The sequence below is a fragment of the Gymnoscopelus braueri genome, assembly GCF_963280865.1.
Source record: "Gymnoscopelus braueri genome assembly, chromosome: 21".
Lineage (NCBI taxonomy): Eukaryota > Metazoa > Chordata > Actinopteri > Myctophiformes > Myctophidae > Gymnoscopelus > Gymnoscopelus braueri.
Window position 1 is genome coordinate 22706322 of NC_137623.1, and position 15813 is coordinate 22722134.

The following is a 15813-nucleotide window of genomic DNA, read 5'->3' on the forward strand; positions in this document are numbered from 1 at the left end:
TTTGTTGAGTTGTGAATTTAAAGTTGTAAACTTTGTTGAGGTGTGAATTTAAAGTTGTAAACTTTGTTGAGGTGTGAATTTAAAGTTGTAAACTTTGTTGAGGTGTGAATTTAAAGTTGTTTTAAATCTATGCATGTGCCTGCGCGTGCTCCTGTTCAAATGGGTTCTTGCACGGCGTGCAAGGCCGTCCCATGAGCAATGCAACCCTGGTTAGGCTAAAGATGAATTCCCCCTTGGTCAGGGGAGATATTAGGGTTTTGCTCATCAGGCAGAGGCCCTGAGCTACTACTGCTGCTACACAAGCACAATAACGTGGTCTTGCCTATTATAGGCAACCACGCTAACAAAGGGACTAGGGACTGGCTGTTCAATTGGAATGTTAAGAATCAGTTTATATTTGAATAAAACGGCAGCTCCGGCGCTGCTGTGATTTATGCACCTTTGCAGCAGTGTCTCTGCCAATGAGTGTAGCTCAAGGACAAACTTGAGCTGCATTTAGCCTCAGGTGTGTTTTCCTTAACAGTCTCTTCATTAAAGAGTGTCATTGTTTGTTTTTTAAGTAGTTACAGTAGGTCATAAAGCTGACACGCTAAGACTTGCAGAGTGGAGTTCGAACAGAGAGAGCTAACAGTTTCTTTCTTTTGGAGCGAGGGGATAAGACTGGATTGTTGAAAGGGACAATATCGCTCTTTCTGGTTCAGTGGTGATGATAGGATTGCCTGACCATAGCCCACAACCATTATACCATTCCTACACATGCTGAGGAAGGCTTGACGCCGAAACGCGCCAGTGTGCGCCCGTGCCTTAATTAATCAAAAAGTAATAGAAGGACTTCGGAGTGCTGGCTATTATTTTCTTATCACAACTGATACTTGCCTACCAGGCCTCATAAACAGCTTGGTCCTATACTTACACTGATGACTCTAGCTATAATTTGGCAGGACAAGCTAAATATAATGATATGTATTGAAAGATAATTAAGATATTTCTGTGTTCTGCTTTACTTCTTTTTAGGTATTCTGATCAAATACATTGGCTATACTGACTCAAAAGAGCTCTTAGATTAAAAAAAAAACATCCACTTAAATAAATGTCTACTTTCTCCTCAAAGGCCTGCTACCATAAGGACAAGGGCTGCAAAGAAATATATTACCCCTGCTCTCTATTCAACCATTGTCGGCACTCACTAAATCCACTTGACTTTGCCTTTGAGCCGCAGCTGCACGTTTATGCCGTAAAAATGTAGATAAAAGCATTTGACCAAACAAACAAATACTGGATAGTACACACTTTACTTTAAAAGCAACTGCTTTGATCGAGCTGTCATTTCCTTTTTGAAAAGGCTTTTTATGATGAACAGTGACCTGCAGCCCGGCGCCGACGATGAATAATAAATGCGTAGATGAGTGTATATATATATGCATGTACAGTACACCTCTATCTATTCTGCCTTCTTTGAAAGCTCGCTGGTATCATTAGACGCTATGTTGAGCTGCCAGTCTGCAGTGGCAGACAGCGAGATGGAGACGAGGCCTCCCACTGGACCGTCTCCGATCCAGTGCTAATGGTCATTCATGATTATGCACAGATGCACACAAAAGAAACACAGGAACCAGAACAAAATAATTTACTCTTATATACCATAAAGGAACCTTTAACAGATAAACATGCACACACGCACACACACACACACACACACACACACACACACACACACACACACACACACGGAAGGAAAGCTATTTGAACGGAGCAAGTAGAGAATAAAAGCCAGTTTGTAAACAGTGGTAATTAAGCTTCTCCTCTGTCTACCTGCTTGGTTCTGGTCTTGGCCTCAGAGGACAGGTTGCAGAGTGTGTACCGGGCCTGGCCCAGCCCGCAAAACAGCACCGCCACAATACCTGACATGGGGAAACAAAGAAGCACAGCACACATGATAATGTCAGTGTCATGACTAGAGCAGGGGCAGTATAGAGGAAGAAGGACATAGGAGTGCTGCATGGAGAAAGGGGTGCTCAATATATGATTACTGATTAGTGCATTGTAAGCAGTGTTCTCACACGAACACATTATACAATGGGACTGCACATGTGATGTGTATGCTGTTGTGTATGAGTGTACCGTTGTGTTTACGACACTAGACCGTAAAGTGTGACTGCTCTGTTGTTGTACCGGCTTGTAACGTGCGTTGCCAGCGTACATGTTTTGTTACCCAGTAAAGACGGACATATAAAGCTCACCCTTCTAGTAGCGTGCCTTATTATGTGGATATAACATTGACGACGAGGATGGAGATGACTTTCTCACCGCCTCCCGCTTTCTTATCGTTCCCGGGCGAGCCTCCTGTACCATGGACTCGCTGGCTGGGATCGTTCGAGACCTACATCACGGCTCTTGGACTCACGGACGTAAGCGATGCACGGAAAAGGGCCATCTTAATCCACTGCCTGGGCACAGAAGGACAGCGGATATTCACCACTCTTGGGACCGCCGAAAAATATGAAGACTGTGTCACATTACTGTCTGGACATTTTGCAGCCCCACAAAGCGTTATCCTCCGTAGGATTTTGTTTCGCCAGCGCCGACAACGTGCGGGTGAGTCAGTTCACCAATATGTGGCCGATCTGAGGGGTTTGGCCAGCCTGTGCAAGTTTGAAGCATTACAGGACGAAATGATTAGAGACCAGCTAGCCGAGCACACAAACAACCCAAAGGTTTGTGAGAAATTGATAATGTCCCCAGATGATCTGACTCTCCATAAGGCTGTGGAAATAGCTTTTCAACTTGAGACAGCAGAGGGGTTTGCCAGGCAATTGGCTTGCGCCTCATCTCCACTGCCTGCACTCACAGCACAGCAGGTCGAGTCCCCATCGCGTTCAACTAGCCCTGACCCTGATCCTCTCCAGGACGCTTCCCACATAAACTATGCTGGACGACAGCGCCCCCCAGGTCAGCGCTGCAGTAACTGCGGCTCATCATCACATGCTTCCAGAGCCCAAAACTGTCCCGCCAGGGGCCAGCGTTGCCAACGTTGTGGTAAACAAAACCATTTTTCCAAGGTTTGCCGTTCTGCCCTGGCCACCACCCCACGGCAGCCTTTCTCAGCTACTGACCCTGCACCCACGACTACTATACACTCTGTGAGTGCTGCTCGCCGGCCGTTCAAGGTGTGTACTGTGGAGCTTGATGGCGTGTGCCTGCCGTTACTGCTCGACACTGGGGCTAACGCGTCCCTCTTGAATGCGGCTACAGTCACACAATTTTTCCCACACCACACGCTTGCTGCGCCGTCCAAAGTGCCCCTCAAGGGTTATGGTAATTCCAAAATTAACATTGTGGGCACCTTCAGCTCCGCGGTGCGCTATGGCACTAAGACTGTTTCCTCTTTCACATTCCAAGTGGCAAGCCACGGTGCTAACCTCATGGGCCTGGACTTGTTCACTGACCTAGGTTGTGCGCTCATGGATTACAGTGGGCTCACTATCCACCATGTTGATTCACTGTGGCCCCAACAATGGCCTGGACTGTTCGCTGGGCTGGGTTGCCTCACTGCCTTTAACCACCAGCCCCTCCTCAACCCTGATGTACACCCTGTCATCCAGCCCCTGCGACGCGTTCCTCTTGCCCTGCGCGACGAGGTGGCTGGAGAGCTCAACAACCTCTTGGAGGCAGGCATAATTGAGCCAGTCAACGCGGCACCATGGATCTCGAATCTGGTGGCTGTGCGGAAGAAGACAGGGAAGCTGCGCCTGTGCATTGATCTCAAGGCAGTTAACAAGGCAGTCATCCCCGACAAGTACCCGTTGCCTACAGCGGAGGAACTGACCACACAGTTTCATGGTTCTACCATATTCACAAAGCTGGATCTTCGGCAGGGCTATCTGCAGGTTCCTCTACACCCTGACAGCCGGAGTCTCACCGCCTTTGTCACACACATGGGGGTGTTTCGATACACGAGGATGCCTTTCGGACTCAGCTCGGCCCCCAGCTGTTTCCAGAAAATCATGGCCACCATACTAGCAGGCATCCCTGGTGTAGCGATCTACTTGGATGACATTGTGGTTCATGGCTCAACGCCTGCTGCCCACGACGAGCGCCTTCGCCGAGTCCTCCATGTCCTTGCCAGCCAGCACCTCACTCTGAACGGGGACAAATGTGTCTTCGCCGTGCCTGAAATAGAGTTTGTGGGGTTCCGCCTGAATGCCAAGGGCCTCCGTCCACTCCAGTCTAATGTGGAGGCTGTGCTACGCCTCCCTGAGCCTGCCTGTCCAGCCCAAGTAGCCTCGTTCCTCGGAATGACAGCCTACTACTTACGTTTTCTCCCTCAGTATTCGGCCACCACAGCCCCGCTGCGCGAGCTGTTGAAGAAGGACGCACCATGGGTTTGGACCACCGCCTGTTCAGACGCCGTCCAGCAGCTCAAAGTCCAGCTCACCTCGCCACCCGTGCTCGCACACTTCGACCTCGCAAGCCCCACACTCCTCACCTGTGACACCTCCAGCACAGCGCTGGGGGCTGTGCTGTCCCAGATCCACGCTGGCGTTGAGCGGCCCATCGCTTTTGCCTCTCGGGCTCTAAATTCAGCAGAACAAAAGTACTCAGTGGGGGAACGGGAGGCCTTGGCTTGCATCTGGGCGAGCGAGCGTTGGCATATGTACTTGTATGGCCGTTCCTTCACACTGCGGACGGATCACCAGGCCCTCACGGCTCTGCTCGCAACGTCTGGCACAGGGCATAGGCCACTCAGGATCCATCGCTGGTCGGAGCGGCTCCAGCAGTATAACTTCAGCCTGCAATTCACTCCAGGTCGTGACAACGTAGTAGCAGACCTACTGTCACGGGCAACCCCCGGCCCTTCTCCAGATCCTGGTCCTGACTCCGCTGAGCAGGGCCTCATCCAGATGCTCCACTCTCCGCTCCAGCCTACAGTCTCACTCCAAGAGCTCCAGACAGCCTCGGAACAGGACCCGGTGCTCTCCCAGCTCCGCACTTTTATCCGCTCGGGGTGGCCCGCTAAGGTCCCAGACCAGCTGGTTCCCTTTCACCGGGTCAAGGACGAGCTGTCCTGCTGGAATGACGTCTGCATAGCCCGCGGCATCTGCACCGTGGTGCCTGACTGCCTGCGACCATGTATCTTGACCATGGCCCACGAGGGTCATCTGGGCATCGTGAGGGTGAAGCAGCGCTGTCGTGACCTGGTGTGGTGGCCTGGCATTGACAGAGACATCGAGGCCTTAGTGAAGGACTGTACAGCTTGCCTTCTCAGTGGCAAAACCGGCCCACCCGCCCCGCCGCCGCTGCAACCGCTGCATTGGCCTGACAAGCCCTGGGAGCACCTCCAGCTCGACATCTGCGGGGAGCTTCATGCAGTCCCACACCACCAGCGTTTCATGGTGGTGGTGTACGACCTTCATTCCAAGTGGCCTGAGGTGCTCTCCACGGGGACTGTTACCACCCGCGTGGTGACTGAGTTCCTGGACTCGCTCTTCTCCCGCTGGGGGCACCCTACGGCCATCACGACGGATAATGGCCCCCAGTTTATCTCTGCGGAGTTTGCTGCCTTCCTGGAGGACAAGGGCATAAAGCACATCCGTACATCATTCTACCACCCTGAGGCCAACGGGGGGGTGGAAAGATTTAACCAGACACTGAAGAATGGCATCAGAGCTCACCTGGCAGATGGCTTCTCCTTCTCTACAGCTCTTCGCCGCACGCTTCTGCACTACAGAGCCTCACAGCATTCCACTACCGGTTGCTCCCCAGCATTCCTCATGTTGGGACGGGAGCTGCAGCTGCCTTTGGATCGACTGAGGGCTTCCGTGATGGTGCCACCTTCAGCTCGAGGGCGCAACAGAGTCCGCCACCGGCAGCGTCAGATGAAGCAGCGTTTCGACAGGACACGGAGGGTGAAGACTCCATCGTTCGCGGCCCTGGACTGGGTCCGCATCCGCCGCCCTCACAGGGGCCACAAGCTGCAGTCTTTCTGGTCCACGCCTATGCAGATAACCGACCAGCTGGGGCCTGCCACTTTCCGCCTGTCCGATGGGTCACGCTGGCATGCCAGCCGCATTCGGCGAGTGCCACCACCTGCTGTCGTGGGGCCGGAGGCTGCCATGCCTGTTACACCGCCTGCTGCCGCAGGTTTGTGGGCTAATACTGACTTTGAGTTTACAGCAGGTGATATGGACTTGCCCCCGGTGCGCCCTGTGGCACCTGATGACCACCCGGTGGTGGTGCGCCCTCCGGCACCTAATGACCACCCGGTGGTGCCCGTGGCACGGCCAGTTCGAGACCGGGCTCGACCAGATTACCTCAAGGACTATGTTACCAATTTCTGAATGCATAAGACATTGGGGGGGTGGGGTTGTGTTTCATGGTTTTCTATGGGGGGGGAAAATGTTGTGTATGAGTGTACCGTTGTGTTTACGACACTAGACCGTAAAGTGTGACTGCTCTGTTGTTGTACCGGCTTGTAACGTGCGTTGCCAGCGTACATGTTTTGTTACCCAGTAAAGACGGACATATAAAGCTCACCCTTCTAGTAGCGTGCCTTATTATGTGGATATAACATATGCCTGTGCACATACTGTGTGTGTGTGTGTGTGTGTGTGTGTGTGTGTGTGTGTGTGTGTGTGTGTGTGTGTGTGTGTGTGTGTGTGTGTGTGTGTGTGTGTGTGTGTGTGTGTGTGTGTGTGTGTGTGTGTGTGTGCCTGTGGTGATTCTGACAGAATTTTGTAACGGAGGCAGCTTCTCATGTTCAGAACATGCAGGCATTACTCTGGTGATCAGAGTATGAGTTTTTAATGGATTCTGTGTGAGCCACTAATAGTATCCCGGAAGATTCTAGAACTCAAAAGGAGGCAATTAAGGGAGAGCTCAGTTCGCAAAAAACTGAAAAGTTCGATAAGCAGACTTCCAGTTCAGTCCAGACATTTTTATTTATTTTTCAAACAATACATATTTGATCATTTGCCAATTTACAAAAAAAAGGAGGTGAAAGTTTCCATTCCTAATAATACCACAAATCCCGTAAGCTATCCGCGTTCTCCTAGTGAAATGCAAACACAGAGCAAACCAAAGCATCGTAAAAACATCTGCATTCTGCTCCTCCTCTTTCTTGCCTTTGGTTTAGAATGTAACATTTTATGACAACAGTTCATACCAGCCCAACCCCATAACACACCCTGAGTCCACCCTCTGTCTACGTTCCACTGTCTCCCAGCTGTACAAACATCTCAAAGCTGTCCAGTATCCTGGCCTTTCAGGCCAAACACCACACCTCACCTCTTCTAACCTTACCTCCACACACACACACACACACACACACACACACACACAGGCAGGTACTCACGCCCGCACCACGCACACGCCCGCATGCACAGAGTAGGAGAAGGACATGACACCGTGAGTAAGGTTCGTGCTAAGGACTGATAAAATTGCTTGAGAGCGTACCAGAGTCATATCAGTGAGGGAGGTGGGGGGTGGACGATAACAAAAGAGCGAGAAGAAAGGGACACAGAAAAAAGGAGAATGTGTGACCTGGCTAGACCTTGAGTTGGAAATTGGAAACACACGCAAGTAAGAAGGGAGGATCAAAACACGCTTACTTTTGTTTGGGGATTCAATTTCACATGGTGCGCTCTTCAGCTTTTGATGAACAGCTATATATGACATCCACTTTGCTGTCAAAGAAAAGGGGAAATTGCCATCATAGGACAGAGGACAAGGCCAGCAGTAATGAACAAGGCAGCAGAGAAAAGGACTGCACTTATAGAGCCAGTACCTGAGGCCAGTCCATTACGCTCCTTCTTTGTCCCATTGATCTGACGCCGTAATTCCCAGTAATTCACACTGTCCTTCAACGCCACTCTTCCGTGAAGTCTTAACAGGTTGTGCTACCACTATCAAGTTCTTTTCTATTTCTGCTTGCGTTTACTGGGCTGGCAGGTTTACGTAATATGGTATAGCGCATCATTCGCCACGCGGCACGCCACACGTCGCACACATAAGGGCTCCCCAACGAAAAGGATGTCAGTCGGGCACCTGGGCACCGGTGGCAACAGATGAGACGCATACCACAATGAGCGGCTGGCTGTGAGGCAGGGCACGAGATTAATGACGCCAGCGCTCCCTGTGAGGTTCGGGGTCATTACGCGCACCCTTGCTAAACTCCAGCAATTAGCAGAGACAGAGAGAGGTTCAATTACCAAAGGACACGAGGGAGGACTGCCATCGCTCACTGCATCCCCTTCGGAAGAGCTATTGCTTCAGCATAAATGGGCCATTAAAACCCATAGGAAGACGTGGCCCTCTGCGGATTATTGTGCAGCTTGTGCAGATGAATATTGAGAATTGGAAATTGTTATTTCTTGTGATTTATTGAACATGGGGAAAAAAAGAAAATATGTCAGCATCAAAGACATAGTATAGCTAGATTTCAAGTCTGGTCCATCTTCTTGACCTTCAGTATTCATCTTAGCTATACGGTTAATTAAGTATAAACAGCTGCAGGAAGAGTTGTTGGACGAAATGGAAGTTTTAACTGGGTTCAACTGAGAGACCGAGCAAACTGTAGCCTGACACTCAGCCTGAATGTTCATTTCGTTTCACTCCATTATTCAGTCTGAAAGCTCTCAGTGCAGCAGTTTTCTGAGATCGGGGCGTGGCCAAAGTGGGACTCTTTGGCGATTGGTTCATACTGGATTATCCCGATCCCGATTGGGCCGGGTAGATTTTCACCCGAGAAAACCCCGCCTTTGACAGCGTCACCAGGACCTGAAAGCGAGGCTGTCGATTCAGGGGCTGGAGCCAGGCTAAGCAAACTGTCATTCATTGCATTCCTCATACTCATTCCTCATTGGTCCTGCTCCAATCAATCTGACACGAGTCCCTTTTAACCAATTCAATCCGGGAACGCATTCCGTGTCATTTTAGATTTTAGCTATTTTATACTTTGGCTATTCAAAAATAGCAGATTTACAAGCCCATAGAGCGTCACAGAGTGCCGCGCTATGAGCTTGTAGATCTGCTATTATTTTTTAAACGTGAACATTTTAGCAAATGTTTGAATATATATATTTTTAAAGTGAACATTTGTAACTTAAATATTTGCTTCTGGGGGTCCTTGGAACAAAATAATTTGAGACGGGGTCAGTGGCCAAATACATATCATTTTGGGTGGTCCTTGACATGGAAAAGAAAATGAAACCTCAGAAACCTGTTAGGATTTAAAAGACATTTGTAGATGCGTTCCTGGATTGAATGGGTTAAACAGACTCCTCCTCCTTCCTTGTCTCACTCATGCTCTCTGTTCAGGTCAGCCACCACCTCCCCGACACCGCCCAAGCAGCAGACACCACCAGGTTGGCCCTATCTATGGGCGACGGGCTCCTGAAGAGCCCTCTGCCTTCAGCAGGCATAGGATCTGCTCAGGACGGACCTGATCTGATTCTTCTCCTGCGATGGGGCCCGCTTCAAAGTGTCATGTCAAATGTCAAATGTAATTGTATTCATAAATACTACTGCATTCATGTCATCATCTGTATTCGTCAATAAATATCATTGCATTCATTTCGTGTGGTGAAGTCTCTTCTAAGTTGAAGCAAGACAATAGAGCCATATACCTGCGTTGCTGCCCATGCACTCTTAATGAAAAGCAAACCGTTTTTGAATGCCTCTGGGACATATGAGAATAATCAAATCCCTAATTGCGCTGTGCACTCTAAATAATAAACAGCAGCAATGCCAATAACAATACCACACAAAGTTCCGTCTTGGATACAATGTACCATCTCAGCACCGGACACAGCATTAGGAGCCGTGTGCTTTATAGACTGGGAGTTGGGGTCTAATGGAGAAAAGGTCAAGATATTTAATTAGAACGGTCTTCTCCTCCACATGCCAGAGGGAACGCTGCCAAGGATATAGAGCGACTCCACCACACCGCTGACTGTGTTGAATACCAACCGACACATTGAGGTCGGCACTGGCAGCAGCAACACTGACGTATGCATAGTATGTATGAGACATGTATATTTTATAACTATGTCATGACTCCACAGGAAACAAGTAATTGACACTTCAGTGGCAGCTTTAGAGGCTAATCTTGTTTTTCCAGGCACAGAATAAAACAAATTTTCACATAATAATGAAAAAACACTGTCACAGGGGTGAATTCACGAAGCACATTTTTCTTTTCCCGGGCAGTAAATGCAAGGTGGGAATAGAAACGCACTGGAGGGCAGGGCAGGTCATCGATAATACATGAGACCAGAGCGACTCTTCGCTTTACAAGAGACCCAGACTAACAGCCAGGGCAGGAATGCTATTATTGCTCACCGCTATCTCCGGGCCCCATCTTGAACTATGAGACTGAACATGCTGAGACTGAGGTGTGTGTGTGTGTGTGTGTGTGTGTGTGTGTGTGTGTGTGTGTGTGTGTGTGTGTGTGTGTGTGTGTGTGTGTGTGTGTGTGTGTGTGTGTGTGTGTGTGTGTGTGTGTGTGTGTGTGTGTGTGTGTGTGTGTGGGGGGGGGGGGGGTGAATCTGAAATGGAATGAGTTATGGGGTTTTGAGATGGAACGGTACATGTAGCCCCCTGTAGACCGAGGCAATGACCTAATACTTTCTCATCTCCACACTATTGACTCGCTATAATGCCACAAGGACTATCAGAGGGTATGTGTGTGTTCCTGTGTGTGTGTGTGAATGAAACTAAATTTTCTCTTTAATATTCGGGCCAACGGTTGGATATGGGACACTAAACATTGTTCTGCTCGATATCTGGCCCCTTCAGAAGAGGTCCTGTCTGTGGGTTTTTCTATCAGGTAACTGCACAGATGGCTATGTCAGGAATCTGGACAAGAGGCGTACATCTCTCACAGCACTGCAGACAGCACGGTTGACAGCAATGAGCCCACAAACAGCAGAGCTTGCCAACCCGAACAGGCACTGATGACAGGAATGAGGCAAGTCTGGGCATGCTGGTATGAAGGGACGTCCACGAGGAGCACCAGCTTTCAGCAGGGAAAGAAATGGCTTTTATCTCTGGCCTTCGTCTTTGTCACAGATGTCAATAATTTTTTTACCTCCCCAATTTAATAATTGCCCTTGAACAATGCACCCTTTTGGGGGTGGATGAAAATGATTACATGCCTCCTCCGATACAACATGGAGTCACGTAATCAAGAGCGAAGGGTGTGCGGGTGTTCACGCCATCTCTCCCAGTTCCGCTTGCAGTCAAACGGGTGCCCGAGGCCAACCAATAGAAGTCACCTAGTGCAGCGACAAAAAACTCCCACAATCACCTGCTGGCTTCCCAGCAGTGAGCACCGCCAACTGTGTTTGTTGGCCAAGCAGGAGGCACTGAGGAGGAATCCAATCCCAGCCTTTGCGGTGGCTGGCGAGCACTTTACCCCATGGATTTTAATTCTGACCTCCGATATTCCCTCATCCTGATGACAAAGTAGAGCGGACACATATACACTGGTGCAACAGCATAGAGTAGGCTCAGTGGTATAAAGTAACTAAGTACATTTACTCAAGTACTGTGGTATTGAGGTATTTTTTACTTTACTGGAGTATTTCAAATTTTCAGTACTTTTACTTATCTCAGAGGCAAATATTCTGCTTTTACTCCACTACAATTATTTTAAAACTTTAGTTACTAGTTACTTTGTAGATTTTGATTATTATTACAAAACATACATTAACCACTTCAACCCTATATACATTTCGGCCATTTGATCTACAAGCTTCTTTCTGCTTTTGGTACTTTTTAAGTACATTTTGATACCAATACTTTTGTACTTTTAATCAAGCAAATTTTGAATTCCGGACTTTTTACTTTCTACATTCCAGTATTGATACTTTTACTTAAGTAAAAGAATGGAGTACTTTTTCCACCACTGAGATCCTACTCAGTGCAGAGACCTTGTATCTCGGGTGGCGTAGGGGTAAAAGTGCCTGCCCACCACCGCAGAGGTTGTGGTGTTTCGAATCCACCGTGGTGCATCCAGCTTTGTAGAGCGTCTATAAACGAACACAATTGGCTCGTGTTCGGGGGAGGGAAGCCGGGCGGGGAGGGTGATATTTGTCACTGACTGCACATACTCCTACGGGCTGGGGGCGGCACCTGTCAGCAGGGAGTGTTGGGCGGGAAGAGTAGCACGAAGGCTCTATGACTGCGTCCTCCTGGAGGACTGTTGTTGTAGGATACAACAGCAGTGACAACACACAAATGTGTGTGGGGAGGAATTAATTGGCATAATAAAAGGGGTAGAAAGGTCATGCAAAGTGCACTGTCATGCAAAACTAGTAAAAATAGTCAATGTTGAGCTTGTAGATATTTTATTTTCACTATTTCCACAAACATTTGGAAAGTGAATGTGGTTAAGTGTGTCTGTGGGTTTTTTAAATATTCAACTAATTAGTATTAGCTTGTGACTGTATATAACACGCAAACCCCCTTACCTGAAAGCCCACAGGCCTCGGCTGACAGGAAGCTGCTCCAGGACAGCAGGAAGAGGAGCGACGTCTCCAGCAGCGGATTCTCATGGAGCCGAGCAAACTTGGTGAGGTGGAAGGGACAGTTAAGGTCAAAACGGGATGAAAATCACTCAGTGTCCAACATGTGTGTGAATCAGGCCAACATATGTGAGCATAATTCTACAATGTAACAGAGACATGCAAACGTGAAATGCTCAGGAATACACTGGATTGTCTCCCCCAGAAAACAAAACAAAACAACACGCACACACGCACGCACGCACCCCCTTAAGTGATCCGGTGCTGACTGGCTGTGTTGTTGTCAGAGGCAGGGGAGCTACAGTGTAGAGTTACCCTCCAGTTTTTAATGAGTTCATTTTAAGGGAGTTCTCCAGTACATAATCAAGTCCAGATCTTACTTATGCCTCTCTCCACTGTCCCACATCCCCTCTGGCAACACTCCCTAAGCAGAAACCTAGGGCCCTGTCTCGGAGCGAGGCCAAACAGTGTTCCACACTCCAGAATCATCCTGTGCTGAAACTTTTTGTCTTCGTAGTAATTATACACTAAGTTGAAAGCGGGACGGTGGAGGTAAACATTTTTCTGTTACACGGGTTGCTTCAGCGCATGCCGCCTTTGCCATGCATCAAAGGGTCTGGGGTGGGTCTTTGATCTTCAGCTCTCTTTTTCTTTTACTTCTCAGAAGAAAAAACTCCCTGCTGGCATCTAGCGGGATGTGTAGACAGTGTAGACACAGTACAAACAGCTTCCAGATCGCGCAAGCCTTCAACTTTTAACGAGGATACGTGTGTGGTTTGTGAGGTGAGAGACCAGGGGGCCATGCTGGGACACAGAAACCCATGTTCTTTGTGCTGAAAAACGTAAATACATAAATAATAATAATAATAGTAATAAATACAAATAAATGCCCCACTTTCTTTCAGAATAGATTCTTAAAGCAAGCCCCCTCATTTGCCAGAGAAAGAAGTTAAGAATTGCATGCATCTATGTTGAGTTGAGTGCCCCCCCGCCCCCAGCGGGTGTGAGGCTGCTGTAAGTGTATGTCAAGTTGAAGTTCTGTTAGAAACTACTGTGCGTTGAGGCGGCACATGAATGAAAGCTAATAAATGCTCGTTTTGTGCTTTGCTTGTCAACTGGAGATTACTCCCTGTAAACAAGCACCGCGCTCTGCTTCCCAAACCCTCCTCTTCTTGACGCGCCATCATTTTTCACACTAAGGTCTAATTACTAGGAAGATCGGAGACAAACGCCGGACAACAGCGCAAGTCGAAACCTCATCAGAGAGGCCGCTGCCTTGATTGATGACCCTTTTCGCGTAGACGGCAGCCATTAATGTCACAGGAGCACTTTAGGCTCAGCCGAGTTGCTTATGTTGATAAAGCTGGTACAGTAGGATCGGGGGGGGGGGGGGTGTTACAGAGAAGCAATTACTGAAGGGAGGAAGTGGGGAGATTGCAGCGGATGCTGAGGTGATAATTGGGTTTGTGGTGCCGGGACTGCAGTGGGAGGGGATGCAAAGGATATGAGGGCAGTGATGACTGTGAACAACAAGCCCAGGAGGAAGGAGCCAGCGAACACTGCAACAAAATGGCCTGCGGAGAGGAAGAAGGCACGGGTGTCAAAGAGGCGTCCTCCCCCCATCAGGCTGTAGGTGGCGATGGCACTGTGGGACACAGATTCATGAGAACAATCAGAAAAACACGACACACGATATGCGTGCAAGCACACTAACCATGCATCACGTCGTGGCTCCAGTTACGGAGCACAGAAGAAACCGTAATAAAGTAAACAAAATAAAAAATAATATGCACATTGAAACATTCATGTTAGGTTACAGCTCTGAAATGAGAGATGTCATCAGAAATATGGTGAGCTACGATCCTAAATATACGCCAGTCCAGAACAGTGGGTATAAATTCACATGCTTATTATGCTGAGCTAAGCCTCTAAGTACAATTTATTGGAGTCATTTCAGAGAATGTGCGTCCTTCCTCTGAGGTTGATTCCCTCCCTCTTGCCACTGCAGAAGAAAAAAAAGAAGAGTCCTTGTTGAATTACTATTCACTTCAGAGAGAGGTCCCACAGATGTTAGAGGGGGGAAAGCAGGGGAAACACTACTGTTGTTTGCAAAGAGAGTAGAATTGTGCTATATCATCACTATAAATATTTACTTTGTGGCAGAGGGGGCCGTGCGGGGGGGATTCTGCATGGAAGTCAATGAGTTCAGACAAGCCATCACAGGGAGAGGGGAGAGAGAGGGAGAAACAAGCAGAGACAGGCACCCTTGTGAGCGGCTGATTGAGCTGGCTGACTTTCCTGAGATGACAGAACTTCTTAAGCCCCCCCACTGCTCCCACATACTCCCTTTGGATTAAAGCTCCCTTTTTAAAATGGATGCAAAACTTTTCTTGAGTCAGCTGAAGGTAGTACTGTACTTCTCTGTCTGGGAGACGGATGAGAGAGACCAGACGGGGACCTGACTTTGATGCGCCTTCGACTGAACGCGTCCCCCATGGACAGCGAGATCAGCACAGCTTGAGCAACCTTGTGTCGAAACAGTTGAAAAATTAACCTGTAAAGCGTCTCCACATTTCATAATGTCAGTTTTAAATGAGCCATTATATGCCACAACATGGCTTAATCTTCATAGCGAGACGGGGGGGCGATCAATCAAGCTGCCTCTAATGAGCTCAGCAAGCTGAAACTGTTACCCTCTTCACACGAAAAAACTAAACACAAGAACTTGTTCACACATTTAACCCATTAAGGCCGGGAACGCATCTGTGTGTCATTTTACGATTACTTTGGCTATTCAAAAATAGCAGATCTACAAGCTCATAGCCGCCCCTCTACCCAACTTAGAGCACCCCGATCCTGGGTACGGGGCTGGGTGGAGGGGACCCCCTCCGGAGGACGAGGAGGCGTCAGATCATGTTGGACGAGATGGCGTCAGATCATGTTTTTTCAAAAGAACCAGGGCAGGGGCCTCACGCCGCCCCTCTACCCAGCCCAAGGCACCCCGATCCTGGGTACGGGGCTGGGTGGAGGGGACCCCCTCCCAGGGACCTGGTGGTACTTTGTACACATTTTCAAAAAGAACCAGGCGACACGCCGCCCGCCTCTACCCAGACAAGGCACCCCAATCCTGGGTACGGGGCTGGGTGGAGGGGACCCCCCAGTCGGCCCTGCACGCACCTGCGGGAAAATTCCTTGAGGCAGGAAGGCAGAGGCCGTGCTCCCGGAGGGCCATGGACATTTTTTATTTTTCAAAGAGAACCAGGGAAGGGGCCTCACGCCGCCCCTGTAC

At 49.0% G+C, this 15813-nt stretch overlaps 1 protein-coding gene across 1 annotated transcript in view; it reads right to left on the reverse strand.

The window, feature by feature from the left end:
* Nucleotides 1-15813, reverse strand: part of LOC308076927 (sodium/hydrogen exchanger 9-like) — a 132001-nt gene that overhangs the window by 82493 nt on the left and 33695 nt on the right. Inside the window, exons 7-9 of the mRNA XM_080417447.1 lie at nucleotides 13938-14169; nucleotides 12471-12600; nucleotides 1813-1901 (exon numbers count right to left, since the gene is read on the reverse strand). Coding sequence (XP_080273573.1) covers nucleotides 1813-1901; nucleotides 12471-12600; nucleotides 13938-14169 — 451 coding nt within the window. The remainder of the gene's footprint in view (nucleotides 1-1812; nucleotides 1902-12470; nucleotides 12601-13937; nucleotides 14170-15813) is intronic.